This window comes from Ursus arctos, unplaced genomic scaffold, assembly GCF_023065955.2.
Source record: "Ursus arctos isolate Adak ecotype North America unplaced genomic scaffold, UrsArc2.0 scaffold_25, whole genome shotgun sequence".
Classification (NCBI taxonomy): domain Eukaryota; kingdom Metazoa; phylum Chordata; class Mammalia; order Carnivora; family Ursidae; genus Ursus; species Ursus arctos.
In genome coordinates this window covers 27,557,885-27,582,104 of record NW_026622930.1, presented here as the reverse complement: position 1 = coordinate 27,582,104, position 24,220 = coordinate 27,557,885, and the positions used below count along the sequence as shown (strand labels likewise).

The 24,220-nt window shown below is 52.0% G+C and overlaps 2 protein-coding genes across 53 annotated transcripts in view; one reads left to right on the top strand and one right to left on the bottom strand.

Moving 5' to 3' along the window:
- Positions 1-23,501, top strand: part of PAPLN (papilin, proteoglycan like sulfated glycoprotein) — a 38,032-nt gene extending 14,531 nt beyond the window's left edge. For all 3 annotated transcript variants that reach the window (XM_057318354.1, XM_026519553.4, XM_057318352.1), the window contains exons 15-27: positions 3,796-3,876; positions 4,033-4,282; positions 5,242-5,365; positions 5,696-5,834; positions 6,904-7,381; positions 8,148-8,285; positions 8,466-8,590; positions 8,859-9,009; positions 9,562-9,699; positions 10,243-10,370; positions 10,486-10,594; positions 13,126-13,292; positions 16,823-23,501. In XM_057318354.1, the coding sequence (XP_057174337.1) occupies positions 3,796-3,876; positions 4,033-4,282; positions 5,242-5,365; positions 5,696-5,834; positions 6,904-7,381; positions 8,148-8,285; positions 8,466-8,590; positions 8,859-9,009; positions 9,562-9,699; positions 10,243-10,370; positions 10,486-10,594; positions 13,126-13,292; positions 16,823-16,998 (2,204 nt within the window). In that variant the 3' untranslated portion in view covers positions 16,999-23,501. The remainder of the gene's footprint in view (positions 1-3,795; positions 3,877-4,032; positions 4,283-5,241; positions 5,366-5,695; positions 5,835-6,903; positions 7,382-8,147; positions 8,286-8,465; positions 8,591-8,858; positions 9,010-9,561; positions 9,700-10,242; positions 10,371-10,485; positions 10,595-13,125; positions 13,293-16,822) is intronic.
- The window catches only part of NUMB (NUMB endocytic adaptor protein), a 185,505-nt gene continuing 180,452 nt past the window's right edge, over positions 19,168-24,220 (bottom strand). For 20 of the 50 annotated variants that reach the window (XM_048220108.2, XM_057318369.1, XM_057318375.1 and 17 more), the window contains one exon: positions 19,168-21,242. In XM_048220108.2, the coding sequence (XP_048076065.1) occupies positions 20,527-21,242 (716 nt within the window). In that variant the 3' untranslated portion in view covers positions 19,168-20,526. Of the gene's footprint in view, positions 21,243-22,088; positions 22,329-24,220 lie in introns of all 50 variants that reach the window. The other 30 variants (XM_048220093.2, XM_057318357.1, XM_048220092.2 and 27 more) reach the window with 2 other exon arrangements.

Genomic DNA, 24,220 nt, shown 5'->3' with positions numbered 1-24,220 from the left:
AGAAAAAAAAAGAATTACATTTAAGGGCGCCTGGCTGGTTCTGTCAGAAGAGCAAGCAACTCTTGATCTTGGGGTTGTGAGTTTGAGCTCCACGTTGGGTGTAGAGATTGCTTAAATTTTTTTTTAATTTAATGTTTTATTTAACCTTAAATATTTTTAACAGGTACTCAGTATAAAAATTATAAATAGGATATTTTACATTCTTTTTTCACAAGATTAAAAAAATTAATCCAATGTACTGTCCACGTAACACCTTAATTCAGATGCAAAATTTCGCCGGCATACTTGATCTATATTTAGGTTTTATAGAGCGTGCCGTTGGAAAAGTAGATTCACACACCCAAGCTGGTTCAAACATACGCATTTTCTAATAAAGGAATCATCAGTTTTTAAGTTTAAAATTAATTCTAACTAGCATAAATGTAAAATGTAGTTTCTCAGCCACTCTGGTCACATTTCAAGCACCCAGTAGCCCTGACGGAGGCCAGCGGGGGCCCCAGAACCTGTCCTCAGCCAGGATGTGGGGGTGGTGGCCGAGGTCTGTCCAGGGGCTGGTGCTTTTAGGGCTGGGGACTCAGGCTGGGCTGCAGATTAAATTGTCTAATAGGCCCAGGAGAGCCACTGAAAGCTTTGGAGCTCAGCAGTGACACCCTGAAAGGTCTTGAGGACAGACGTGGCACCTGCCTGAGGGCCAGACTGAAAGGGAGGCCGTTGGAGCGGGAGCCTGGTGGGGAGCAGGCTGCAGAAATCCAAGCACCAGCAAAAGCCATGAGAACGAAGGGCCAGGCACTTGCCCAGCAGAGCCAGGTGCCCAGAGGGGGTATGGGAAGCGGTGCTGGACTCGAAGCCTGTGAAGGTGGAAGAGAAGAGTCTCAGGAGGAGAAGCTAGGGGTGTACTCCCGGGCTGGGTGGGGACTGGGGCTGCAATGCTGGAGGAAGGTGCGGGCGGAAACGGTGGAACTGGGGGAGAGAATGGGCACCTGCCTTGACCCAGGGTTTGGCCTGGGCGGGATGGAGAATGAAATGAAAACAAAGATTTTATTGCATATCTACTAGACTTTTCCAACCCTAAATTATTTTGTAAATACTCCCTGGAGACTGGCAAGATGTAGTCCAGAGGGGGATGGAATTTCACCTTTTTTTTTTTTTTAAAGATTTTATTTATTTGAGGGAATGCGTGAGAGAACATGAGCGGGGTGGTGGGGGTGGGGCAGAGGGAGAGGGAGAAGCAGACTCCTGCTGAGCAGGGGGCTTGACACGGAACTCAGTCCCAGGATCCTGAGATCATGACCTGAGCTGAAGGCAGATGCTTAACGAACTGAGCCACCCAGGCGCCCCTTCACTTCTTTTCTATAACTTTACTCCATTATGCAGTAGTGTGCTTACTGTGGAAAATCTGAAACGCACTAACAAATAGAAGGAAGGGAACCTGCCACCTGTTGCCCTGCCCCCCCACCCCCCCAGTGCTTGGAACCATGAGCATTTGGGGTGTGTCCTGTTAACGCATCATTACAAAAATTCTTGTCATCCATATTTACTCAGTCTTCTGCCTTGTTTTCTCCATTTTATGGCGAAAAATCTTGTTAATAACTCTGAAGTGGTAAAATATCATACCATAAAATTCACCCACTCTAATGGTAATTCATGATTTTTAGTAAGTTTACCAAGTTGGATAATATGGTAAAGTTTTTTTGTTTTTGTTTTTTCATGTTTCTGAGCAGCCCCTAATCCAATTCCCCAAGCTGGGAAGACAGACCGGGTTGTTTAATTCCAGCACAGTTACCATACGCTGTAGGTATTGTATTAGTTTCACGTGTACGATATAGTGATTCAGCAGTTCTGTACTCGGTGCTCATCATGATATGTGTGCTCGTAATCCCCGTCACCCGTCCGCCCACCCTCCTCCCCGCTGGTAACCATCAGTGTGTTTTCTGGAGCTCAGAGTCTGGTTTTTTGTCTGTCTCTTTTTTCTCTGTTGGTTTGTTTCTTAAATTCCACATATGAGTGAAATCATTCAGTGTTTGTCTTTCTCTGACTGATTTTGCTTAACATGATACCCTCTAGAGCCCTCTGTGTTGCAAATGGCAAGATTTCATTCTTTTTCTTGGCTGAGTAATATTCCAATTGGTGGCGCGTGCGCGTGTGCGCGTGTGTGTGTGCATGCGCACGAGCACACACACATACAATTTCGTCTTTATCCGCTCATCTGTGGGTAGACACTTAGGTTGCTTCTGTATCTTGGCTGTTGTAAATACTGCTGCCATAGACATAAAGGTCCATATATTTTTTTGAATTAGTGTTTTTGTATTCTTTGGGGAAATAGTAGTGGAATTACTGTTACATGGTAATACTGCTTTTAATTTTTTGAGGCAGGGTGGTGAAACATTTTAAACATACAGAATAGCTGAAGACCTACCTAGTAAGCAGCCGTGTGTCCACACCTGAAGTCTATAATGACTATTTTGTTATATGTGCATTTTCGTGATCTCCTTTTGTTCCTTCATCTATCATTCAGATTGTGTGTTGTTGTTGTTTTGAAACAATCCAATTGTTTTTAATATGGAATTTTTTTCTTAAGACGCATTTCTCAGAGCATACAGTTTTAACCACGGGGAAGCGCGTGCTTGGTGCTATTTTGTGTACTCACGATGCTGTAAAAGCACCATATTTCATCACCCGTAAAAGCTCCCTGTTCACACTACCTGATCACTCCCCACTAACCCTAACCCCCTTCCCCGGTCACCTGATCTGCCTTCTGTCGCTTCGGGTTTGCCTCTCCTGGGTATGCCGGGTGAAAGGAGTAGCACCGCTTCCTGCCAGCCTCTTCCGCCCAGCGGTGTCGTTGAGGTCCGGCCAGGCTGGAGCGTCCGTCGGCACCTGGTCCTCTCTATGGCTGTTAGCAATTCTCTGGGTACCGCAGCCGGCTTACTCATTCCTCAGCGGCTGCACATTTGGGTTGTTTCCGGCTTTTGGCTCAAACGAATACGACTGCTGTAATCACTCGTGCGTGAGTTTCTGCGTCGACCTTTGTTTTCATCTCTCTTGGTTATACCTCCCGGAGTGGGATTGCTGGTCTGTGATGACTCTGGGTTTAACCTTTGGAGGAATTGCCACACTGTGTCCACAGTGGCTGTACCGATACACATTTCCATCTGCGACACCTGAGGTTTCCAGTTCGTCCACATCCTCCCCAATATTTACTATTTTGGCCTTTTTGATTAGAGCCCTCCTAGTGGGTGTGAAGGAGTATCTCCTTGTGGCTTTGATTTGCATTTTCCTAATGACCGATGACTGGAGCATCTTTTCATGTGTTTATTGGCCCTTTGTCTATTTTCTTTGGAGAAATGTCTATTGAAGTTCTTTGCCCATTTTTATTTATTTATTTATTTTTTAAAGATTTTTAAGTAATCTCTGCACCCAACATGGGGTTGGAACTCATGACCCCAAGGTCGAGAGTCACATGCTCTACTGACTGAGCCAGCCAGGCGCCCCACTTTGCCCATTTTTTAATTGGATTGTTTGTCTTTTCATCAATTCCATCTATAAGTATCATTTTTTGTTTTATGTAGTTGGGATCAAACATAGATACTAATTTTATATCTGGCTTTTCTTTTGCTGAACATGTAACATTAGCTTTTTCTAAGTGACTAAAGACTCTTGAAACATGGGAAGCGTGTTTTATGAAATGTTCACTTCTGCTGTCCTGGGTGCCCCAGGCCCTGCCTGAGCAGTGGGGTGACAGCACACGGAGGTTAGGGTGGCCCCTGCTCAGGCCTGCCTGCCTGCTCCCTGCAGAAGTCCCCAGCACTCAGGACGTGCATGCCAGCCCCAGGGATCCCCGGATGTCTTTGGGCCCTCACGTGGCCCCCACCTCAGGTGAGAAGCTCAATGGAAACCCCCAACCCAGAGCCCAGGAGATAGAGGTTGAAGGTGGGGCAGGTGGTTTGGGGGGATGGAGAAGGTGGGTCTGGCATGGACAGATGGAGGTGAGCAGCCAGTTGGATACCTCATGTGTCTTTTCCTTCTTTCTAGATTCCAGAGACCACTGGTGGCTCCCCCAGGAGCAACCCTCGGTCCAGGGTAATCCCAGAGGAGCCCAGGGCCTCCACCTGCCAGGCCTAGCCCCCTCTCTGCCGCAGTCCCCACACCGGCAGCCCCTGCGGTCTGGCCTGGCACCCCAAGACTGCAGACACAGCCCCTATGGGTGCTGCCCTGATGGCCACACCACATCTCTTGGGCCCCAGTGGCAGGGCTGCCCTGGAGCCTCATGTCAGCAGAGCAGGTAGGGGCCTCTTCCTCTTCACCAGGTCGGAGAGGGAAAGGTGTGTGCTGTTGGGGGGGGGGATGGGCGCGGTTGGTATCTGACGGGGAGGCCTGCGACTCTGCACAGAGAAGGGGGTGGGGGTGGGGTTTGCAGAGCTCAGGAACAGGACTCTGGAGGTGTCTCTGGCTTCTGTGCTTGTGTGGTCTTGGGGACTCGGCTTTCTGTCTCTGATCTTCCTCATGTGCAGAATGGGGGTAAAAAATCTCGCTCTTGCTGCAGAAGTCGGCCTGTTGAGGCTCTGGGAAGGCACATGGGTATAATTCTAGCTTTCAGATCCAAACCAGTCTACTAGTGTCTCTGGTGCTGGAGTGCTGAGAGCCCAGACTTTGGGGCCAGCAGTCTGGGGGGCGGGGCGGGAGTCTCTGCTCAGCCACTTACCGGCCGTGTGCTGGGTGATGGGGCCAAGTTCCTTAACTTCTCTGATCTTGGCTTCCTCTGCTGAGATGTGGGAACACTGACGGCCACCGCCAAGGTTGCTGTGAGGACAGAACCGTCCCACGGTGCCTGGTGCATGGAAGGTGCCCTGATCCCTTCCTTCCCCGCTGCTGGCCGATGGAGCTGAAGCAAGCGCTGGGGTCCATCTGCTGTGACTTTGTGCAACCTCCCTGGGGACCTGCTACGTGCGCAGGCTCGGCGAGTTTCCGCCCTGTTTGGGTGGGGGGTGCAGTTGAAGATCCGTCAGGTATCAGGGCTCCGCCTCTGCCTGCTGGGTTACTGCTGCCTCCCTGGCAGCCTCAGGGGGTTGGTGGACGGCCTGTGTGCAGGGACACGCGGTCTCCCGCTTGGATCCTCGCTGCTCAGCCCCCAGCTTGGGGAGCCTCGGAGCCTGGTCCTGGGATGCAGGCAGCTTGGGGGCCCTGGAAGGGTTGGGGATCGGGGGTGGGTGGTGAGGAGACAGCTCTGTGATGCCTGTCTAGGTACGGGTGCTGTCCCGATGGGGTGTCTGTGGCTGAGGGGCCCCATCACGCTGGCTGTGCAGGGTCTTACAACAGTGACAGCGCCGCCAGGAGAAGGCCGGGGTCAAGAGCGGTGGCTTCCTCGGTAAGTGATGGGCCAGGAATCCAGCTCCCAAGCCTGCTCAGTGCCGCTATGATCCAGGCTCTCTGTCACTTGGGCTTTGGAGAAAGGAGGTCCTTGAAGGCTGCCAGCCCACAGAGCTTCTGAGATGGATCTGGGCTGGAGTGGGGGTGTGTGTGTGCAGGGGCTTCATCTGATCTTGCCCTGGCCTCATCTCCCCTGGGGCTGGGGTTGCGCATCATGGGCTCATAATTCTGTCCCTCCCTCTTCCTGTCCTCCTTCCCCAGGCAGCCTAGAGTCCCTACCACGAGCCAGACCTATTCCCAACATCCTAACTCTGGGCTTCCTCCCCAGGCCTCCGAGGCCCACCAGTCCCAGGCTCAGCAGAATGAGCCCAGTGAGTGCCGGGGCTCCCAGTTCGGCTGTTGCTATGACAACGTGGCCTCTGCTGCTGGCCCTCTTGGGGAAGGCTGTGTGGGCCAGCCCAGCTATGGTGAGTGGGTGCCCCTCCATCCTTCGTGGTGAGTAGGCTCTGGTCCCCCTTGGTCCCCCTTGGTCCCCCACACCTGCACAGAGCCCCACCGGGAGCTTCCTACTAGCTCGGTGATTCATTCATTTCTTCAGATATTTACTGATCACTTACTAGGTGCTGGGTCAGAGAACGGTGCTATGTTGTTCTCGTTTCCAACAGTTTGCACTTGAGACCACCTGCCTGCTTGTGGGAGTCGGGGAGAGCTGTAGGCAGGGACCCCACAAAGGAGGGCGTGTCCTGCCCATCCCCCACCCCGGAGCTCGGCCCCCTCTAGAGGCAGAGATGGAATGGTGGTCAGGCCAGCATGGACAGGGTGTCCCCACCCTGCCTGGATGCGTCCTGGAGGGAGGTACCTGAGGCCAGAGCATGGAATGTGTGGGTGGCACTGCCAGGGACTGTCATGGGGAGCTCAAAAGCCAGATGGGCTGGTGGTCAGGGTCGGCAGGAGGCTGGGCCCCTGGGTGGGCTTTAAGCAGGGCCAGCCACAGTCACACAGAGAGGAAGAGCAGGCTGTGCTGGGGAGGTGGGAGGTTGGAACGGGCAGGTGGGGGCGGCTGCAGGTGGGTGCGAGACTGGTGAGGGGTCCTGGGAACAAAGGCGGGCCCCTCACTGGGCATCTTCACAGATGTTGCTGGGAGCTGAGGGCTGGGGTCTTATCCTGAGCTAAGCACGTCAAAGCCAAGCCCTTAGACTGCTCTGTGCGTGCACGCTTGGGACCTGGGTCAGGCATGGGGAGGAGAGGGGCACGAGGGGGCCAGTCCAGGTTGCTCATGGCCCGGACCTTCTGGAGGGCTCTAGTTCTGTGGGTGGAGGTGGATGGGCTGATTCTGGAGCCCAGGTAGGTCTGGGCAGGGAGTGGACTCTGCCCCCAGTGCCAGGTCAGGCGCCTGGGCAGGGGTGTAGACGTCCCATGAGCTGGGAAGGGCCTGGCTCCTAAGTCTGAGGCAGAGGGGATGGTGGGTCCTTGTTGGCAGGGCTCTGCTGGGCAGCGTCCGCGGCTTGATGACACTCCCCCTCCCTGTCCCCTCAGCCTACCCTGTGCAGTGCCTGCTGCCCAGCGCCCACGGCTCCTGCACAGACTGGGCTGCCCGCTGGTACTTCGTCCCCTCCGTGGGCCGGTGTAACCGCTTCTGGTACGGCGGCTGCCACGGCAACGGCAATAACTTTGCCTCTGAGGAGGAGTGCGTGAGCAGCTGTGGGGGGCCTCAGCCTGCACCCCGAGGACCCGAGCCCGGGGCCTCTGGCCAGAGCACCCGCATAGACGGCGCCGGCGGCAGTCCTGGGGGCCAGCAAGAGGCCGGCTGGCACAGGACAGGGACCACAGTCCAGACGAAGCCCTGGCCTTCCGGTGGTCTCTGGAGGCGAGACCAAGAGCCGGGGCCAAGGGAGGAGTCCCACAGCCAGGTCTTCGGAGGATGGCCCTGGGGCGGGGAGCTGGGGCCCAGTGCCCCTGGACTGGGCGGAGATGCCGGGCGACCAGCGCCGCCCTCCCACAGCTCTTCCTACAGGTGAGGCCTCCCTCCCCCAGGTCAGGGGCTAGGGACCCCAGGCCAGGGGCTGCATGTGTCGGAGCTAAACCCTGAGGTCTTCGGGCCCTCCCTCCCCATCCCTAACCTCAAGTCCTCCAAGCAGCCCTGCCTGGAGGGCCTCGTTCCTGCCATCGTACGCATGGGGAAGCTGGCGTTGGAGACAGGAGACTTGCCAGTAGATGGTGTTGCCATCTTGGTCAGACCTTGCTCGTACACCCCAGGTCCTGTCTGGTGGGAAAAACTTACAGGCTTCATGACCTTCGGCAAGTCCTCCAATTTCTCCAAGCCTCAGTTTCTTGACCTGTAAAATGGTGATACTCTCTTTTAGATTTAGCGTGGGTTCCAGTGTCTTGGGACTGTGTCATGAGAGCTTTGGGGAGAGTAAAATGAAATAAATGAAACTTTAAATTCCAAAGGAGTCAAGCATGTGGTGTAGTTCCCCACATGTACCTGGCGTGAGCGGTGTTTCCCCGGCCTCTCCATGCGCTGGGCTTTGCACCTACCCTGCTGCTATCACGGGACCAGGTTGAGGTAGCAGCGTCCAAGGGCATGGTGGGGAGGATGGAGAGGGGGGAGTCCCGAGGCCACGGACTTCTGGAGCTTGGCCTCACAGGGGACCCTCTGACCCCGAAAGTGCCAGAGACAGGATGGGCGCCAAGCTCTCTGTGGTGGGACCCTGATGAGGGGGAGTCCCCAGTCCTGGCACTCAAGCCATCAGTGCAGGTCCTCACCCCCCACTCCCCAGGGTCAGCTTGGCGGGCCTGCAGCCGTCCCTGGTACAGGCGGCCCGGGGCCAGTTGGTGCGGCTCTTCTGCCAAGATGACACCTCCCTGGAGCCCCACGCCAGGTGGCAGAAAGACGGGCAGCCCATCTCCTCTGACAGGTGTGTGTGTGGCAGCTGACCCCCCCCCCACCCGCCAGCGGCAGCCCCCTGATGTTCCCTGGGATGGGAGGGTGCAAGCAGGGCTACAGTCCCCTCTGGGAGGAGTGTGCTGGGGCCTGACGTGGGCTGGGCGTATTGTCCTCAGGAGCCCACAGCTCAGGCCCCCTCCTCCTCACTCAGGCACAAGCCGCAGCCCGACGGCTCCTTGGTCATCAGTCCCCTACGGGCAGAGGATGCTGGCATCTACAGCTGTGGCAGCAGCAGGCCAGGCCGTGACTCTCAGAAGATCCAGCTCCGTGTCACAGGTCTCCAACCCCCCCCCCCCCCCGCCCGCCCCAGGGATTCTCATGGGCCCCAGGTGGGAGGCCCTGGCTGGGAGGGCCTGAGCCAGCGGGCTCCTACACTGGAGGGGCCCTTCCTGCTGGCAGGGACCTGTGCTCCAGTCAGGCCGAGGTGGAGGTCTTGCCCCTGGTGGTGCTCATTTTTCCACGTGTCCCTGGCCAACGTCATGGCCCCCCCTTCCTTCCACCACATTCTCCCCACAGCTCACCCCTTCTCCTGGCCTCATGACAGGGGGTGATGTGGCCGTGCTGTCTGAGGCTGTGCCAAGGCACTTCCCTCAGACCAGGTTCCCAGCCCAGGGCCACAGTCCTCGGGACTCCAGCCTAGTGGGGGACAGAGGGAGCCTATGGGCATCCTCCTTGCAGCCTCGGCCCACCACCAGGTAACAGCACAGCAGTGCCGTCCTGCTCTCAGCCTGCCCCATTGGACGGCCAGGGGTGATGGGGGTCTCCGTGGCAAAGGAGGGGAGGGTGGGTGGGTCACAGGGCTCTGCCCGGTGAGGACGAGGGAGACGTGGCTCCCTGAGCACGGCCTCTTAGGAGGAAGGGGAGCCCTCTGCCCCTCCCTGAACAGTTGAGGGTGGTCTGAGGCCCAGGACACAGGCTGAGGGAAGGAAGCACTAGGAGACAGAGGGCCTGCGAGGGCCTGGAAGGAAGTTTATAGAGGGGTTGCAGAGGGCTGGAGGGCCCAAGTCGAGGACCGAGTAGCAGAGGTAGAGGGCAGGGAGGTGACCGTCAAGATTCTGGTGCAGTGGGGGCAGACGGTGGGGAAGGCAGGGAAGCCGGAGGTGGCTTTTAGACTGCTCCAGGTCATTGTTGGTGGTGTTCTGACCAGAACAAAGCCGCTCTTTTAGGAAGCTCAATCTGGCAGGAGAGAAGAAGGCCGGGGGGGCAGGGGGGCTTGTGTAGATGGCTGTGGGGTGCTCGCTCTGCAGGCTGCTTCTGGACAGGAACCAGCCTGGGGTAGTGGACGCCCAACCAGGCCAGCGGATCTGGTTGACCTGCCGTGCTGAGGGCTTCCCACCCCCAGCCATCGAGTGGCAGAGAGACGGGCAGCCCCTCTCTTCCCCCAGGTTTGTGTTCAGCTCCTCTCTTAGCCCTCCTGTCCCACCCCCAGCCCCTGACCCTGTGCAGGCCTGGGGGAGGGAGCTGCCAGGTGACCCCTCTGGTCAGGCCTGCAGGACTCCAGGAGCAGTAGTGCTCCTTGAGCAAACCACCATTTGGGTCAGTATGGTTAGTGGACAGAGGCGATGGGCCACATTGAGGTGGGGGCTTCTTTTATCCCCGTTTCACACACAGGAGCTTAACGCCACACAGCTCCTAAGTGGCAGAACCGAGATTTGAGCCTACGGAGTGAGTATAGCAAGAATTAGAAACCCACACCAGAATTATTTTGTATCTGGAAACTTGAAATGATTTTTTTATTGTCAGGCTTAAAAGTCAGGCAGCTCCGAATAAACGCGAGTGCCAGCAGCTGGAGGGCCTCAAGGCCTCCGCTCAGATGGCCCTTTGCTCAGACCCCACGGAACAGTAGGGGCCACTCAGCCCCTCCCCAGGCAAAGGAAGACCCTGCCAGCCCCCTGGGATGGAGCCACCTGACTGTTCTTTGTCCCTAGACACCAGCTGCAGCCCGATGGCTCTCTGGTCATCAGCCATGTTGCTGTGGAAGACAGTGGCTTCTACGCCTGTGTTGCTTTCAGTGGGCAGGACCGAGACCAGAGATGGGTCCAGCTCAGAGTTCTGGGTAAGGTGGCGGTCCTGAGAAGGGTGAGTGGGGCTAGTGACCTCTGAGGTCAGGTGGCACAGGTGGGGCAGGACTGACGAGTGGCCAACAGTGCTTCCTTCCTTGGGCCTACTAGGGGAGCTGACCATCACAGAGCTGCCCTCTACTGTGATGGTGCCAGAGGGTGACACGGCCAGGCTGCTGTGTGTAGTGGCAGGAGAAAGTGTAAACATCAGATGGTCCAGGTAAGGCTCTACTGCACACAGGCCTGACCCTCAGGCCCTCACACCCGAAGCTGTACAGGCCAGAGAGGTGGCCCACCTCTCTGCAGGGATATTGCGGTTCCCGCCCTTCATTCTTCAACTCCTGCCTCCAGCAGAGGGGGCGGCAGCACCCTCTTCCCGACACGATGAGGCCCCACAGGACTGCTCTCTCTTGGTTGGGCTACACCAGGGTTTCTCAGTCTCGGCACTATTGATATTTCAGACTGGATAATTTTTTTTTTAAAAGATTTTATTTATTTATTCGACAGGATAGAGACAGCCAGCGAGAGAGGGAACACAAGCAGGGGGAGTGGGAGAGGAAGAAGCAGGCTCATAGCGGAGGAGCCTGATTTGGGGCTCGATCCCATAACGCTGGGATCACGCCCTGAGCCGAAGGCAGACGCTTAACCGCTGTGCCACTCAGGCGCCCCAGACTGGATAATTTTTTTTAAGATTTTATTTGAGAGCGAGCGAGCAAGGACACAAGTGGGGGGGGGGGCAGAGGGAGAGGGAGCAGCAGGCTCCCCGCTAAGCAGGAACCCAATGAGGGGCTCAATCTCAGGACCCTGGGATCATGACCTGAGCCAAAGGCAGACGCTTAACTGACTGAGCCCCCAGGCGCCCCGACTGGATGACTCTTGATTGTTGGGGCTCGTCCTGCGTGCTGTAGGATGTTCAGCATGCAGGCCGTCTACCCACTAGATGCCAGGAGGACTCCCTCTCAAGTCACGACAATTGACAAAGTCTAGAGACGTCTCTTAATGTCCCCTGGGTGGCATAATCTGCCTGTGGGGTTGAGAACCACGGGGCTATACTCAGCTTTGGGGACTTCAGTGGTCTTTTACCCCAGATCAGTTGCTCTTTTATTCATTCTTTCAGCAAACATTTCTTTGCCCCCTTCCTCCTGACTGTATGTCAGGAATAGCCTAGGCTCCGGGGATCGTGGTGTCATCTGAGCCCCCCAGATACTCCCAGACAGGAGATGACCCAGTGTCCCCTGAGCTCCAGAGGTTTGCCCTCAGTGCCATCTGTGCACAGAGGACTGAGGCTGCCTCCTCTCTGGGGGAATCAAGGAAGGGGTGGCCACACACGTGACTTTGGCTGGGCCTTGAAGACTGAGGAGGGGAAGGCTGTTCTTGACCAAGCCTCAAAGGTGAGTGTTGCAGATGACGTCAGGATGGGAAGGGGCCTGCGCGCAGTAGGGAGGGTGGCCAGGAGCCTCTGTAGGCTTCTGAGCGGCTGTGCTCCATGCAGACCTGCCCTGGTCAGGTCCGGCCTTCGATGATTCTACCAGGCCTGTATATTCAACGTGGCCTCTCCCTGATCTTTCTAGCAGTAAACATGTTCAGGCCTCCCCTCTTCAAAGCAAGACGAAAGATACCCTTCTCTGACCCTGCATGTCCCTGTAGACTCTGGCCTCATCTGGAGTCTCCCCTTTGTGCACAGCTGTTCATGGTGGTTGTCTCCACCTGCTGACCTCCCTACTCACAGCAGCTCACGTCCACCCCCACTCCAGGGATATTGCCCTGTTCCCAAATCTTTTGGACAAATATCAATCCCCACATGACCTGCAGTGTTCTTCCGCTGACCTCTTGCGCCTCCGACATGCTCCCTCCCCTTGGTTCCAGGAAACTGCTGTCCTCTGGTGTTCTTCCTCTTTTTGCTGGCTGCTGCTGCTGTTTTTCTGGCTGGCTCATCTTCTCACACCAATCCTTCAGAGGCTGGGGCACCTCAGGGGCTGTCCGTGGTCCTGGGGTCTAACTTCACCTTGGGTAACCTTGTTGGCATGTGGTTTCCAGGCTCATCCAGTGCTGATACACTGTCTGGATCTAGACATCAAATCCAATGCCCCCTGGTATCTCAGGACACCCAAAATGCAAAATGGTGGAGGGGCACCACTATTACCCAATAACCCAAGCCCGGAGCCTCTGTCATCCTTCATTTCTTTGCCCCCACCTCGCACATCTGAACTTCACCCATGTGTGCATGTCTGCCGTGGCCACTTTCCTGCTGTCTGCTTTCAGGCTTGTCCTTGCCCCAGTTGGCGAGCCTTTCCAAGGGCCGAAACTTGGTCAGTCTTGCTTAGCCCTCCCCCTGCACCCCCCCTAGGGTCCAGGCCAAACTCCTGTCTAGGCTGTGTCCACTTCCCTCCCTCCTCTGACTTCCTCAGGGAAGGCACCCCTAAACGCCTGTACCCCAGCCCCATGCCCTCAAGGCAGGGAGCGCTATGTCCCTCACCTAGCACAGGGCCTGGCACCTCATGACTGCTTGAAAGACCTTCGTTGATGAAAAGCGAGAGCAGGGTTCCTTTGTGGCTCAGGAGGCAAATTCATACTAACTTAGATCAGTGTGCTCAGTCAGGGTGAGTTGACTTCACTTTTATTTTGCTCTGAGAATGCTGTTTCTGACACCCTGACCCATCTCTTTCTTGAGGGTCATCTGTCCACAATGATTACCTCCTCCCTTTGTCTCCTGGGCCCTGGCCAGCTCTCCCAGTGTCTTCTCCCCTCCAGGAATGGGCTGCCGGTGCGGGCTGACGGGCACCGTGTCCACCAGTCCCCGGATGGCACACTGCTGATCCACAAGCTGCAGGCCAGAGACGAGGGCTCCTACACATGCAGCGCCTACCGCGGAAGCCAGGCCGTGAGCCGCAGCACCGAGGTGAAGGTGATCGCGCCGGGTAAGAGGCCGACGCCAGGGACATGCTTGTCCCGAGAGCTGGCTTTGTGCTGCCCAAGGCGGGGGAGGGCACGCTCTGCGGTCTGGGGCGCTCTTGCCCGAGTCCTGGCTCACGTTGCCAGTTCCTGGTAGCAACACCTGTGGCAAGGGACTCAACCTTCCCGAGCCTCCCTCCTCACATGTGCAGCGGGCGGCACCACGGCTGAGGGAGCTGTGCTGTGGGTGAAGGAGATGGTGCCGATGATGGGCATCTGGTAACAGCTAATAGGTGATATCAAATATCATTTGGACTTACTGACTTTGAGAAATAGGATTGACCTGAATTTCACTATAATACTCAAGGCAGACCGTTACATGTGTCCATTCTAATCAGGGTGGCAAAAAAATGGTGCTGTGATTGAAAAGTGCCTTTAGGACTCTGGACCATATAGCCCAGGAAGGAAAGGGCAGGGTTGGTATCACCCGTCTTACAAGTGAGACAGATACCCGGAGACCTTATGTGACCTTCCCACGAGTCACACAGCAAATCAGGGGCTAAGCGGGACTAGAGCCTAGTCCTCATATTTAATATTGTTTTCCTTAAATGATAATACTCGTAACTGGGCAGAATTTTACTTGCATCATTCTGTAGTTTGATATCTTAGCTTTATGTTCTCCAGCTCTTGCTCAGAGTTATGTATCAGTGGACCCAAGGACTCTGTTGTAAAACAGTTTCATAGCATTAAGACAGAAATGCTGCTAGAGCTGTTACATGACACAGTGCTGGGACACAATTAGATGCAATCCAGTTTGAGAGCTGTTACGATGGGAAAATCAGTGCATCTCAGCATTGCTAAGATAGACTGTGGTTTAATGTTGGATTCACAAGAGCTCTATAGTCAAGCCAGAGGGCAAGGGGGACAGGAAGGTCCTTGGTCTGGGGTCACTGACTGACCAGCAGGGCAGTGCCTCGGGCCGAACTGCCGGTTCTCATGAGGCCTGAAGCAGACTTTTCAGGAGCCCTCTCCTGTGCTGTCTGCCTGGATGCTCACAGTGGTCAGGGCCGCAGCACTGCACCAGGAGAGCTGCTATACCCAGGGGTACTGGGCCTGCTGCCTCCTGCCTGCTACGCTGCATGTGGGAAGTGGCCAGCGCTGGAGGCTGAAGGTCTGTGGTAGGAATGTTGCTTAGTGAATCAGACTGACATGTAGGCTTCCAGTTTCTGAGCTCCTTAGGACAGCCACTGGGACTTGACTTGAGTCCCCAAGACCCAGCTCAGTGTGATGTGAGCTGGGTGATGTGCTTGGCTTGATGACTGAGTGCAGGTGTGCAGGAAGCATGACTTTCGCAAAAGCGCTAACCCTCGGGCGCCATTTTTCACCTCCGCCCTGCCCAGGAGATTGATCTCTTGTCTACATACCAACCAAACTTAGGAGACTTGAGACAAACCAGAATGCAGATTTGTGTGAGAAAGAGAGCTGTCAGAGGACATGTTCATGTTTGTGGCTCATTGTAGACACATCTACATGGGAAGCCAAATTATAATCAGAAACCTGTTTGATGGCAAAGTCTGGTGGGGCTCCTGCTGATGTGTGGTCGCACGCCGAAATGTCTGACATGACCTGCCCCCTGGACAGGACACCTTTCTCCTGCCCTCTGCTGGATAAGTGTTGCTCACCTCCTGTTTTGTGGGCACCTTTCCTGACTAGAAGCTGTCTTTCCCCTATTTCATTTTGTTGATTATGCTTTTTGTGGGGTCTCACTGCTTGAGGCTGCCTCGCTGCCTGATTCGTGGTCTGATGGCAAACTGAAATTAGTATTAATGTCAGGGTAGCGGGCCTTGAGCTAGTCCTGCTCTGGTGTAAAGGACATGCTTCTGTTGAGGACTTGCCAACCTTCTTGCCTAAAAGACCGGGGTGAGAAACAGAAAAATACTGTAGAGATAAAACATAGGGGCTCACTCACTTTTCTGAATGAGACGGAATGAGGCTATGAAGCAAAATATGGTGAAGCACTCAAATTTTAGCCATGGTCACTGTGTGCCCAAGGTGCAGTTCCCATCTCCAGTTCACGTGAGGAGGCACAGGCAGAGCGCTGAAGTAACTGGGCCAAAGTCACCTGGCTGGCGCCGGCTCCAGCGCTGACATGCTTAACCACCATGCTGGGCACCTAACCTCTGGGCCCTTGACAGGCCCCGGGGCTGCCACTGCTGAGAGAAAGTCCATATCAAAGTTATTGATTTTTTTTAAAACAATATGCATAAATGGTATTTATATAAATGTAGGTACAACTGACCCCTGAGCCAGCGATGAGGGGTCCCCACCCTCTGTGCAAAAATCCACACAGAACTTTGACTCCCCCAAAACTTTACTAATGGCCTGTTGACCAAAGCCCTACTGATAAGTTAGCACATGTTTTATATGTATTATATACTGTATTCTTACAGTAAAGTAAGCTAGACAAAACGTTAAGAAAATCCTAAGGAAAATACAGGTACAGTACCGTACAATATTTAGTGAAAATTCAAACCCCTGTTTAAGGATCAGCTGTAGTTAGTACTCTCATTATACTGCTATTTCACACCTGTACAGAATCAGGTACTAAGACTACTCAGGTATAATCTTTTTGTTGTATTTTGGGAGGAAGCAGGGGGAGAGGAGATGAAGATGAGCCCCACGAGGTCTGACTTTAGGGAAGGTGCTATTCAGGCCTAAGCCCAGCTGAGTCAGAAGAGCCCTCTCCGGAAAGAAAAGGAAAGTTAACTAGATGAGGCCACTTCAGCCCTAAGATGAAGCAGTGGAATAAAACACCCACAGGGATTTTTTTTTTTTTTAATCTCCGTGCCCACTGTGGGGCTCAAACTGCCGACCCCGAGATCAAGAGTCACTCGCTCTACAGACCCAGCCAGCCAGGCGCCCCTCTCACAGGGATTGTTAAGTTACTGAAGCTCCTAGCACATTCAGAGGGGGCAGCAGCCAGCATTTTGTGCTTAGTGCAGTGTTAGGCTGTTCTCCTAGTTACCTTGCCTCATGCGCGCTTGCTCTCTCGGGGGGAAGTGGGAAAACTGGGAAGATGGGCAACGAAGTGACTGAGATAAACGGGCTACTGACGGCACAAACCTTTTGCGGTTAGAGGAAATCAGCAGTGAGAGAAAAAGAGAGGACAGCTCTAGCCCAACTCAAAATTTTACTTAGGGCTGATCCCCCCACCCTCCCTTCCCAATCCAGGGGCTAAGGCAATTGTCATTCAGCTCCTCAGGTCACAACAGCAAGGGTAGGGAGTTAATTTCAAGAGCTGTGTCACCCTGGGTCATGAATGCCTGAGAGTCTGCGCTGGGCTGAGGCTGCGGGACCACTGCATGCCCAGAGGGGGCCCACGGGGGGTGGGGGAGGGGACGCACACAGGTGTTAAAGGCGTCCGACTACAGGGCAACTGCACTTTTTGGAAATCTGGCAGTTCTGCTGCTTTCCTCTTAAGGCAAAGAAAGGGTCGGTGGGACTTTTCCGCCTCCACAGTGTCTTCACCCCTTTGTCTCTCCTGTTGTCTCCGCAGCACTGCCCACCCAGCCCAGGGACCTGAGCAGGGAGTGTGTGGACCGGCCAGAGCTGGCCAACTGCGATCTGATCCTGCAGGCCCAGCTGTGCGGCAATGAGTATTATGCCAGCTTTTGCTGTGCTAGCTGCTCCCGCTTCCAGCCTCCCGCGCAGCCTGTCTGGCAGCAGCGATGAAGGCGTGCTGCAGCCCCGGTCCTGAACAACTCTAGGGCTGTGGTCTCCGGCTGGCAAAGGGCTCTACCCTTCAGAGAAGGGTCCTTGCAGCCCGGCCCCCCGCCGTGTTGCGCCGCAGCAGAAGCTGGCACCCACCTCCCTCTCCGGCACCGCAGGCAGCGGTCAAGAGGAATCTGCTTGGATAAGGACACCCTTTATGGCTTCCCTCTAGCATTTTCTGTTATACAGGATCAATTCACTGGGTTCTAAAGTAAGGTATCAGGGTTCTCAATTCATTTAAAGCTGGGTGGGGAGCTGTGTAATAATGGTTTCAAAGTTAACATGTATCTCACACGGCGCACACTAATTCCTACCGTGTCAGGCAATTTTTCTTTGCTAGAACTCCCATCGCATCTAGGGTCAAACGATGCTCCACTGCTCTAGTCCACCTCACCCTTCCAGGCAGTATGGCAATCAGCTCCAACCTGTACGTACAGTTAACGGCATGTTTGTGAAAGCTCTTGCCAAAGTCAAATACGACACGTAAGGCTCAGGAGAGGGATGTGGGATGAAGGAGCAGCAGCGGATGATGAGAACACGACAGAACTGGGGGAGCTCCTTCCTGTCTCTCCTCAGGAAGCCAGTGCCCGAAGCCCTCCTCCTGAGGCCGACATGCAGAGCCTGCTTGTGAGGGTCCCCTCACTCCTGTATCAAGCTGACAGACCTCCTATGTGCAGTGACCAGCTGGGAGCCTCTCCTCCCCAAGCAGGAATCTGTGAGGCAGAACCAGACTATTAAAAATAAGCATCAGCACAATAGGGGAGCAAAGAAGGGGAAGGCAATATATTAACAACGAAGTGGTTTCAGAAATGGTTTGAGTTGGAAGAAGTCCCTCTCCATCTCTCAGAACCTCCAGTTCCTCGCTGCTAAATGAGAGCCTGGATTCAATGAGCTTCCAGGGCCCTTTCCACTTTAACCTTCTATACATCCTCCAGAGGACTGGCTGGACCTAAGTGATTGACAGGTTATTCTGGGACATAGGAAAGATAGGCCTTACAGGGAAAGCTGACTTATTTCCAACACACGGGCTGGAAAGGAGACCAACTGCATCAGGGATGAGTGATACTTTGTGGTCTACCTCTCATTCAACACAGGAAACATGGGTTAAGGGCAGAGGTATTTTTTTCTTCCCACTTAAAAAAATACAGAAGAGGACCCCCTTCCATTTACCATGGTTTTGCTGGTTTTGCTATACAAATTGGAAACTAAGGGCTACTTTCTTGGACTCCCCACTTCTCCCCAATTGGCAACACATTCAGAAGGTAAGTTAGCTAGCTCTTCTCAGAACTAGTCACAGAGTAGTGGGCTAAGGTTAGAGGAAAGAGTAACACTCAAGCTAGACCAGTGGTTCTCAACCTCTTCCATATTGGGAACTTAAAAAAAAAAAAAAAAAACACCAACCTGGGTGTTCACCCCCCCCTCCGCCTTTGATTTAACTGGCTTGTAGTATGGACCAGCGTGAGGATTTTAAAAGCTCCCCAGGTGATTCTAGTATGTATCCAAGGCTGAGACTCATCACTCCAACAGGGCCTTTCAGAAGGTGAATCTTGTTCCGGTGTATTTTCTGATTACTAGGCTGGGGGGTGGAGGGTGGGGCTGAGAGTCTGTACCTCTACTCAGCTCCTAGGTGCAGTCCATGCTCCTGGTCCAGACCACACTTGGAGCAGCAAGAATCTGACATCAGAGAGATGCTTAGGATCAACCAAAGCCTAAAGTATAAACACAAAAGTGAATTTTAAGAATATACTAGTCCTGATGGGCAAAATAGATGAAGGGGATTAATCCAGAGGTACAATCTTCCAGTTATATGTCATGGAGACGGAAAGTCTACCACAGGGCATACAGTCAATAATATTGTAATAACATGTATGGTGACCACACTTATTGTGCTGAGCACCACGTAATGTACAGAACTGCTGGATCAATATGCTGGACACCTGAAACTAACACTGTACGCCAATTATACTTCAATAAAAAATAGTAGTCCCAACAAAAGATTATCTAGCCACCAAATCAGAGTTCTGTAGCAGCAGCAGAATGGAGCAAGAACAGACCAAAAAGAACTAACAAACAGTGAACACATTTGCTAATAAAGAAAAGGGGAAAGACCAGCCCTTCATGGGCAAAAGCTTCTACCACGAACATTTATTTTTGTTAAAGCAGATTATAAATTCTCATCAGTACAAATATATATAACTTACATTTGATTGTAAGGCCAACGTTCAAAAGTAAAAATGAGATGGGATCTCACGTTGTTACCAGAGGTCAAGAGGCCACAACTGGCAACGGGATGTTCTGCTCACCACAAGTACGGGGGCGGACGCACACACGGCTAATAAAACTAGAATCTCCATCCCCACAAAACTTGTGGGGACAAAACCTAAAGGACAAAACAAAACCCACCAAGACCCACATGACAAACCAACACAGTAACCTGCGTTCCCGTAGATGGATGTGATTACGTCATTGTCACCTTAGTGTTAAGTAGAGGATTAACATAAATTGCAGCAGTATATAAAAGAAAATACATATTCTCTATAGTGTATTTAGATTGATTCCATTAAAATAATGACATTAGAATTTCATCACAGGTTTAAAACCAGGACAATACTGCTCTTTCATTTTCTTTAAAACTACAACCTAGTGACTGTATTGGTCATATGCATGATTGTTGCTGCAATGTGCTACTTACAATGAACGATACCAAATAAGCTAGGGATCCCATCTGCAACTCCCAACCTTTCCTCTCTCCACTTCAACAGGCATCACTGATAAATCAATCTTATGTACAATTTCTTACAGCTAACCCTTTTACCTTTGGCAAGATTACTTACAACTCATACAACTTTTTTAATATTGAGAACTATTTAAAATATTCTAAATGCATAAAAATAAAGATTTTGGCTTTTTTTGGATATATATTTATATTTATTCTTAAAGTGGAAGCTCAACTTTACTCCTAAAATATAGCTCTGTTGGGCAGCTGCTGCTGTGCCCTCCTGGGAATTCTGGCGGCACAGCCTGCCTCTCGTCCCCAGCCCAAGCACAGGCCACCATGTTCTTGATCTCTAAGACAGGCCAGTACTGAGAGGCGGCAGGTGAATGGCCTGAAAAACAAAGGGAGATTGTTTTGCTTCCCGTTGTGTTTTATATTCCAGTAAATGTGCTTTGAATACAGATTCCTGTTCAGATACTTCTGCCTCTCTGTTGCCAGAGATTTGTAAGGGGCTGAGGGAGGAGGAGGGGAACAGAGGGCAACATTTCTTTGACTTCTTTAGCCTAACTGCAAGACAACTCTTCTCTAGGAATGTTTTTTCCATTTTTTTCAAAATCACCTCTCCTAGCACTCTCTGTCTGGACATGCTCCTTGGGACCTTTGGGATTAGTGAAAAGTATACTGATTGGGAACACAAAGTTCCCTTTGCTCCTTTGACCTCTGCCCCTGCCCTTGCCTAAGTACGGACAAAATACATAAGCCATAGAGACTGCTTAAAGTTCAATTTCAAACGTCTTCTGTAAGTCACTGGAGAAAGGATTGGTGGGAGAGGGGTTAGTACGCTGCTTGGACTTGCTTTCTAATGCAGCCCACTGGGCTTCAAAAGGATCTACTGGGCAGGTGCCTGCAGGAACCTCTGTGTGCTTATCCCCTGAGGCCAACCTGCCATCGTCTACACCATTGAAAGCTGCAGAACCGTTGAGGTGCTGAGCAGGTGGCTTAAAGAAGGGACTGGCAGTAGTACTGCTTGTCTCATACTGAGGGAATGTCTGCTGCTTGACCAGGCTGGGAGACTGATGGGGGTGGGCGGCTTGCGGGTGGCCTGCAGTGCCAAACACGTTGGCTACCATCTGGGAGGGAGTGATGCCCACCACAGGCACATTAGGGGCTGGATAGGGCATCCCATTGGCCACAGGATAGGACTGGGCAGGGACAAAGGCTGGCTGCAGGGGTGGGACCACACCCACTGGCACGGGCTGAGAGGCGAGGAATGCATTCCCTTGGAAAGGCGGCGCTGGCTGGGTCATGGCAGTGGGTGGAGGCGGCTGGAGAACTGGCTGCAGAGGAGCAGCTGAGGCCTGGGGCTGCTGAGCCCGGACGCTCTTGGACACCTCTTCTAACCAGCGGTCAGCCTCAGAGGGAGTGCGTCTGTGACCAGCCTGGAAGAGACCTGGAGATGCAGCACCAGAAGATTGACCCCACTCGGTCCCTGGGAATGAACAAGATGGAGAGAGACAAAAGAATCAATCTTTTGGGGCTTCCTTCCTGCCTGATAACCTTGGTTACCTGAATGATCCTAACATGTGGAACAAGTACTCCGATGGGATACTTTGCAGTTCTGGCCGGTGGGAGAAAAGTCTCTATTACCAGCCGACGAAGTGTTGTTTTAGGACAACAGGAACCTGTCAGACCATGCTGCTGTCTCGGCCACACTGAGAAGCTGTCTAGATAGGGCTCGACTGCATGGAACGAAGGCAACTGGCTAGCATCAGAAACCAGCTTGCACATGCCCTAAAGAGCCCAAGGTGATTCACCTTCTGCTTTAACAGAATAGAAAGAAAATAACCAGTGACTTTGTGCTGTACCTCGTGGCCCCTGTCTCACTTCAAGACACATGTTATCCTTCAGGTGAACTGCCTTCATTACTATTTAAAATTTGTTCTGATTTTACAGTTAACAAATGTTCACTGTAGGAAAACTGGAAAGTACAGAAAAGCAAAAATGAAGTATTTTTGGCAGCCCTTCCTGTAGGCCTGCCACGGGCATGTCTACACATCTCCAAATTCAGTGGTCGACTCAAGGCAGGGCCCAGGAATCTGTATTTTATGAAAGCTCTAGGGGGTGGCTCTGTTTCATAGTCCTAAGAACTATCGAGTCTCATCTCTTGAATTCCTCTCCTTAACCATCTTTTCCTAATAGTAGTGTTTTTCCAGGGGGGAGCATACTGTTCCTGAAAGGATTCCTCCCTGGTTCCCACTCAGGTAAATAGCTGATTGCTGAACCGGCATCACTCATCTGATCCCAGAATCCTCACCACCATCCATGGCCACCTTACCCGAATGTGTGGCTGCAATTCCCTTGTTAGCAGCATCAGGGGCATGGGCCCAAGGGTTGGTTTCACGCACAGGCATTGCTACGGGTGCTAGAGCAGTATGGGCTGGCTTAGCAGCAAGCACATGGAAGGCTGAGTCAGTGCCATTAGCTACAATGGGAGCAGACAACATCGATGGAGTTAATTCATGCAGGGTGGACGGGTGACCCCCTGGAGCTGGGTCGGTCAGGCCAATGTGCGATACTGGTGGAACAGATAAGACAGAAAAGATGGTGTTGGGATAACCATGCCATCTTGCAATGGATACACAAACCTTTTGGCAAAGAGGGAATTAGAGGTTGTAATTAAAACAGCTATACTGATAAAAATGTCAAATGACTGTTCTAGGAAAATATGTGTAGAGGGGGAGAGGGAATGAAACCTAGAAAAACAATTCCCAATTAAGTTGAACAGAGCTGCTTTGTCTTACAAGCAGCAAAAATCTATTCTAGATACAGCTTAGCCTTTGGCATAATGATGTAGATAAAGCATTTCCTTCTCCTACCACTTTTCCAAAGGATCAAATTATGCCAACAATAACAATGGGTTAAATATAATGATCCCTTATGATCATTAATAATACTTCATTAATAGTACTTCACTGTGCATCATCCTATTTAATTCTCTCAAAAACTCCGTAAGGCTGGTATACTCATACTATAAATGAGAAATCAAACTTGGTATAGGTTTTCATTTGCTTAATAAATGTGTAATTCACTACAGAATTTCATCTCTCTTTTTTGAAGATTCTTCCCCTCAGTAATGTTCATACTATCTCAAAGTAATACTATTCTTTCCTCTCTCTTTTTTAAAATCTCTTAACCCTGCTCCTTTACTCCAGACATCTATTTCATCAGTTTCTGTTCCTGAGCCCAGCTCTCTATCATATTTAGTATGCAGCAGACAAGCAGGCAGCTTCCCCTGCCCTACGTTTGAATCATTCCCTCTTTAAGACTAGGCAACCATGCTTATGGCATTGGTACTATTTACCCCAGGGCTCGTCTAAAAGACCAGCTCACCCATAGACTGGGAGCCCCTTAAAGCAGGGAAAGGACTATGTTCTAGTCAGTTTTGTACATCTCATTATAAATAGGTACAGAGGCAGCAGAACGTAACAGGTATGATATTCAGAAAGACCTGGGTTTAAATCCTGGCTGTGCAATTTGGGTAATTTACTCAATCTCTCTGAGCCTCATTTTCCTTAACTGTAATGCTTACCTCAAAGGGTTGTTGTGGGGATTAAATGAGATGAGAAAATGCATGAGTCCTTTCCAAGGTGTGGCAGGCACTGTGCTAATAAGTGTTCAATAAATTGTGCCTATTATTGGTATTGTAAATATGTGTCAGATGAAATGAAAAGCCATTTGGTGCACATGATTATAATGGATTTGTTGTTGTTGTTGTTATTAAAAAGAGACTCTCTGAAGGAAAGCATATAGTAGCTTCCTCTGAAAGGAACGGGGTACTGTCTCCACAGCAAAACTTCTGAGCTCTTTCTCAAAAGAAATGAAGAAATGGTGTTTATAAGAGTTCAAATTCTACAAGTCTGTAATTTAAATTATATATAGACTCTCTGTGGACTTCAGAGTCAATACCAACTATTAACTCGGCATCTATGAAAACAACTTTTAGTATCTCCTCAATGCCTTTACAAAGGCAAATTTTAGGACACTTGTTATAGTAGATGAAATGAACTAAAGAGCCAAAAGAAATGCCTTTTTTCTTTATGAGCCTCTTGTGACAGGGTGGAGACTAGGTGAGTCCAGGCTTCTCAGCCTCGACACTACTGACAATCTGGGCCAGATAATCTGTCGTGGTGAGGGCAGCTATTGCGTGCACTGAAGGACGTTTTGGAGCACCCCGAGGCTCTATGCAGATGACAGGAGCAACCACCCCCCAGGCTGTTACACCCAAAAATGTCACCAATGAATGCCAAATGTTCCCCCAAGGGGGCAAAATTGCACTGGATTGAGAACCACTCTGCTAAAGAAAGCATACACTGGAACCAACTCTGAGGACTGCTGCTTCTAGAGAACTAGCTGGATACTCTGACACTTAACAGTTAAGTGGCAAATAAAGCCGTGGGTTGGGGACTA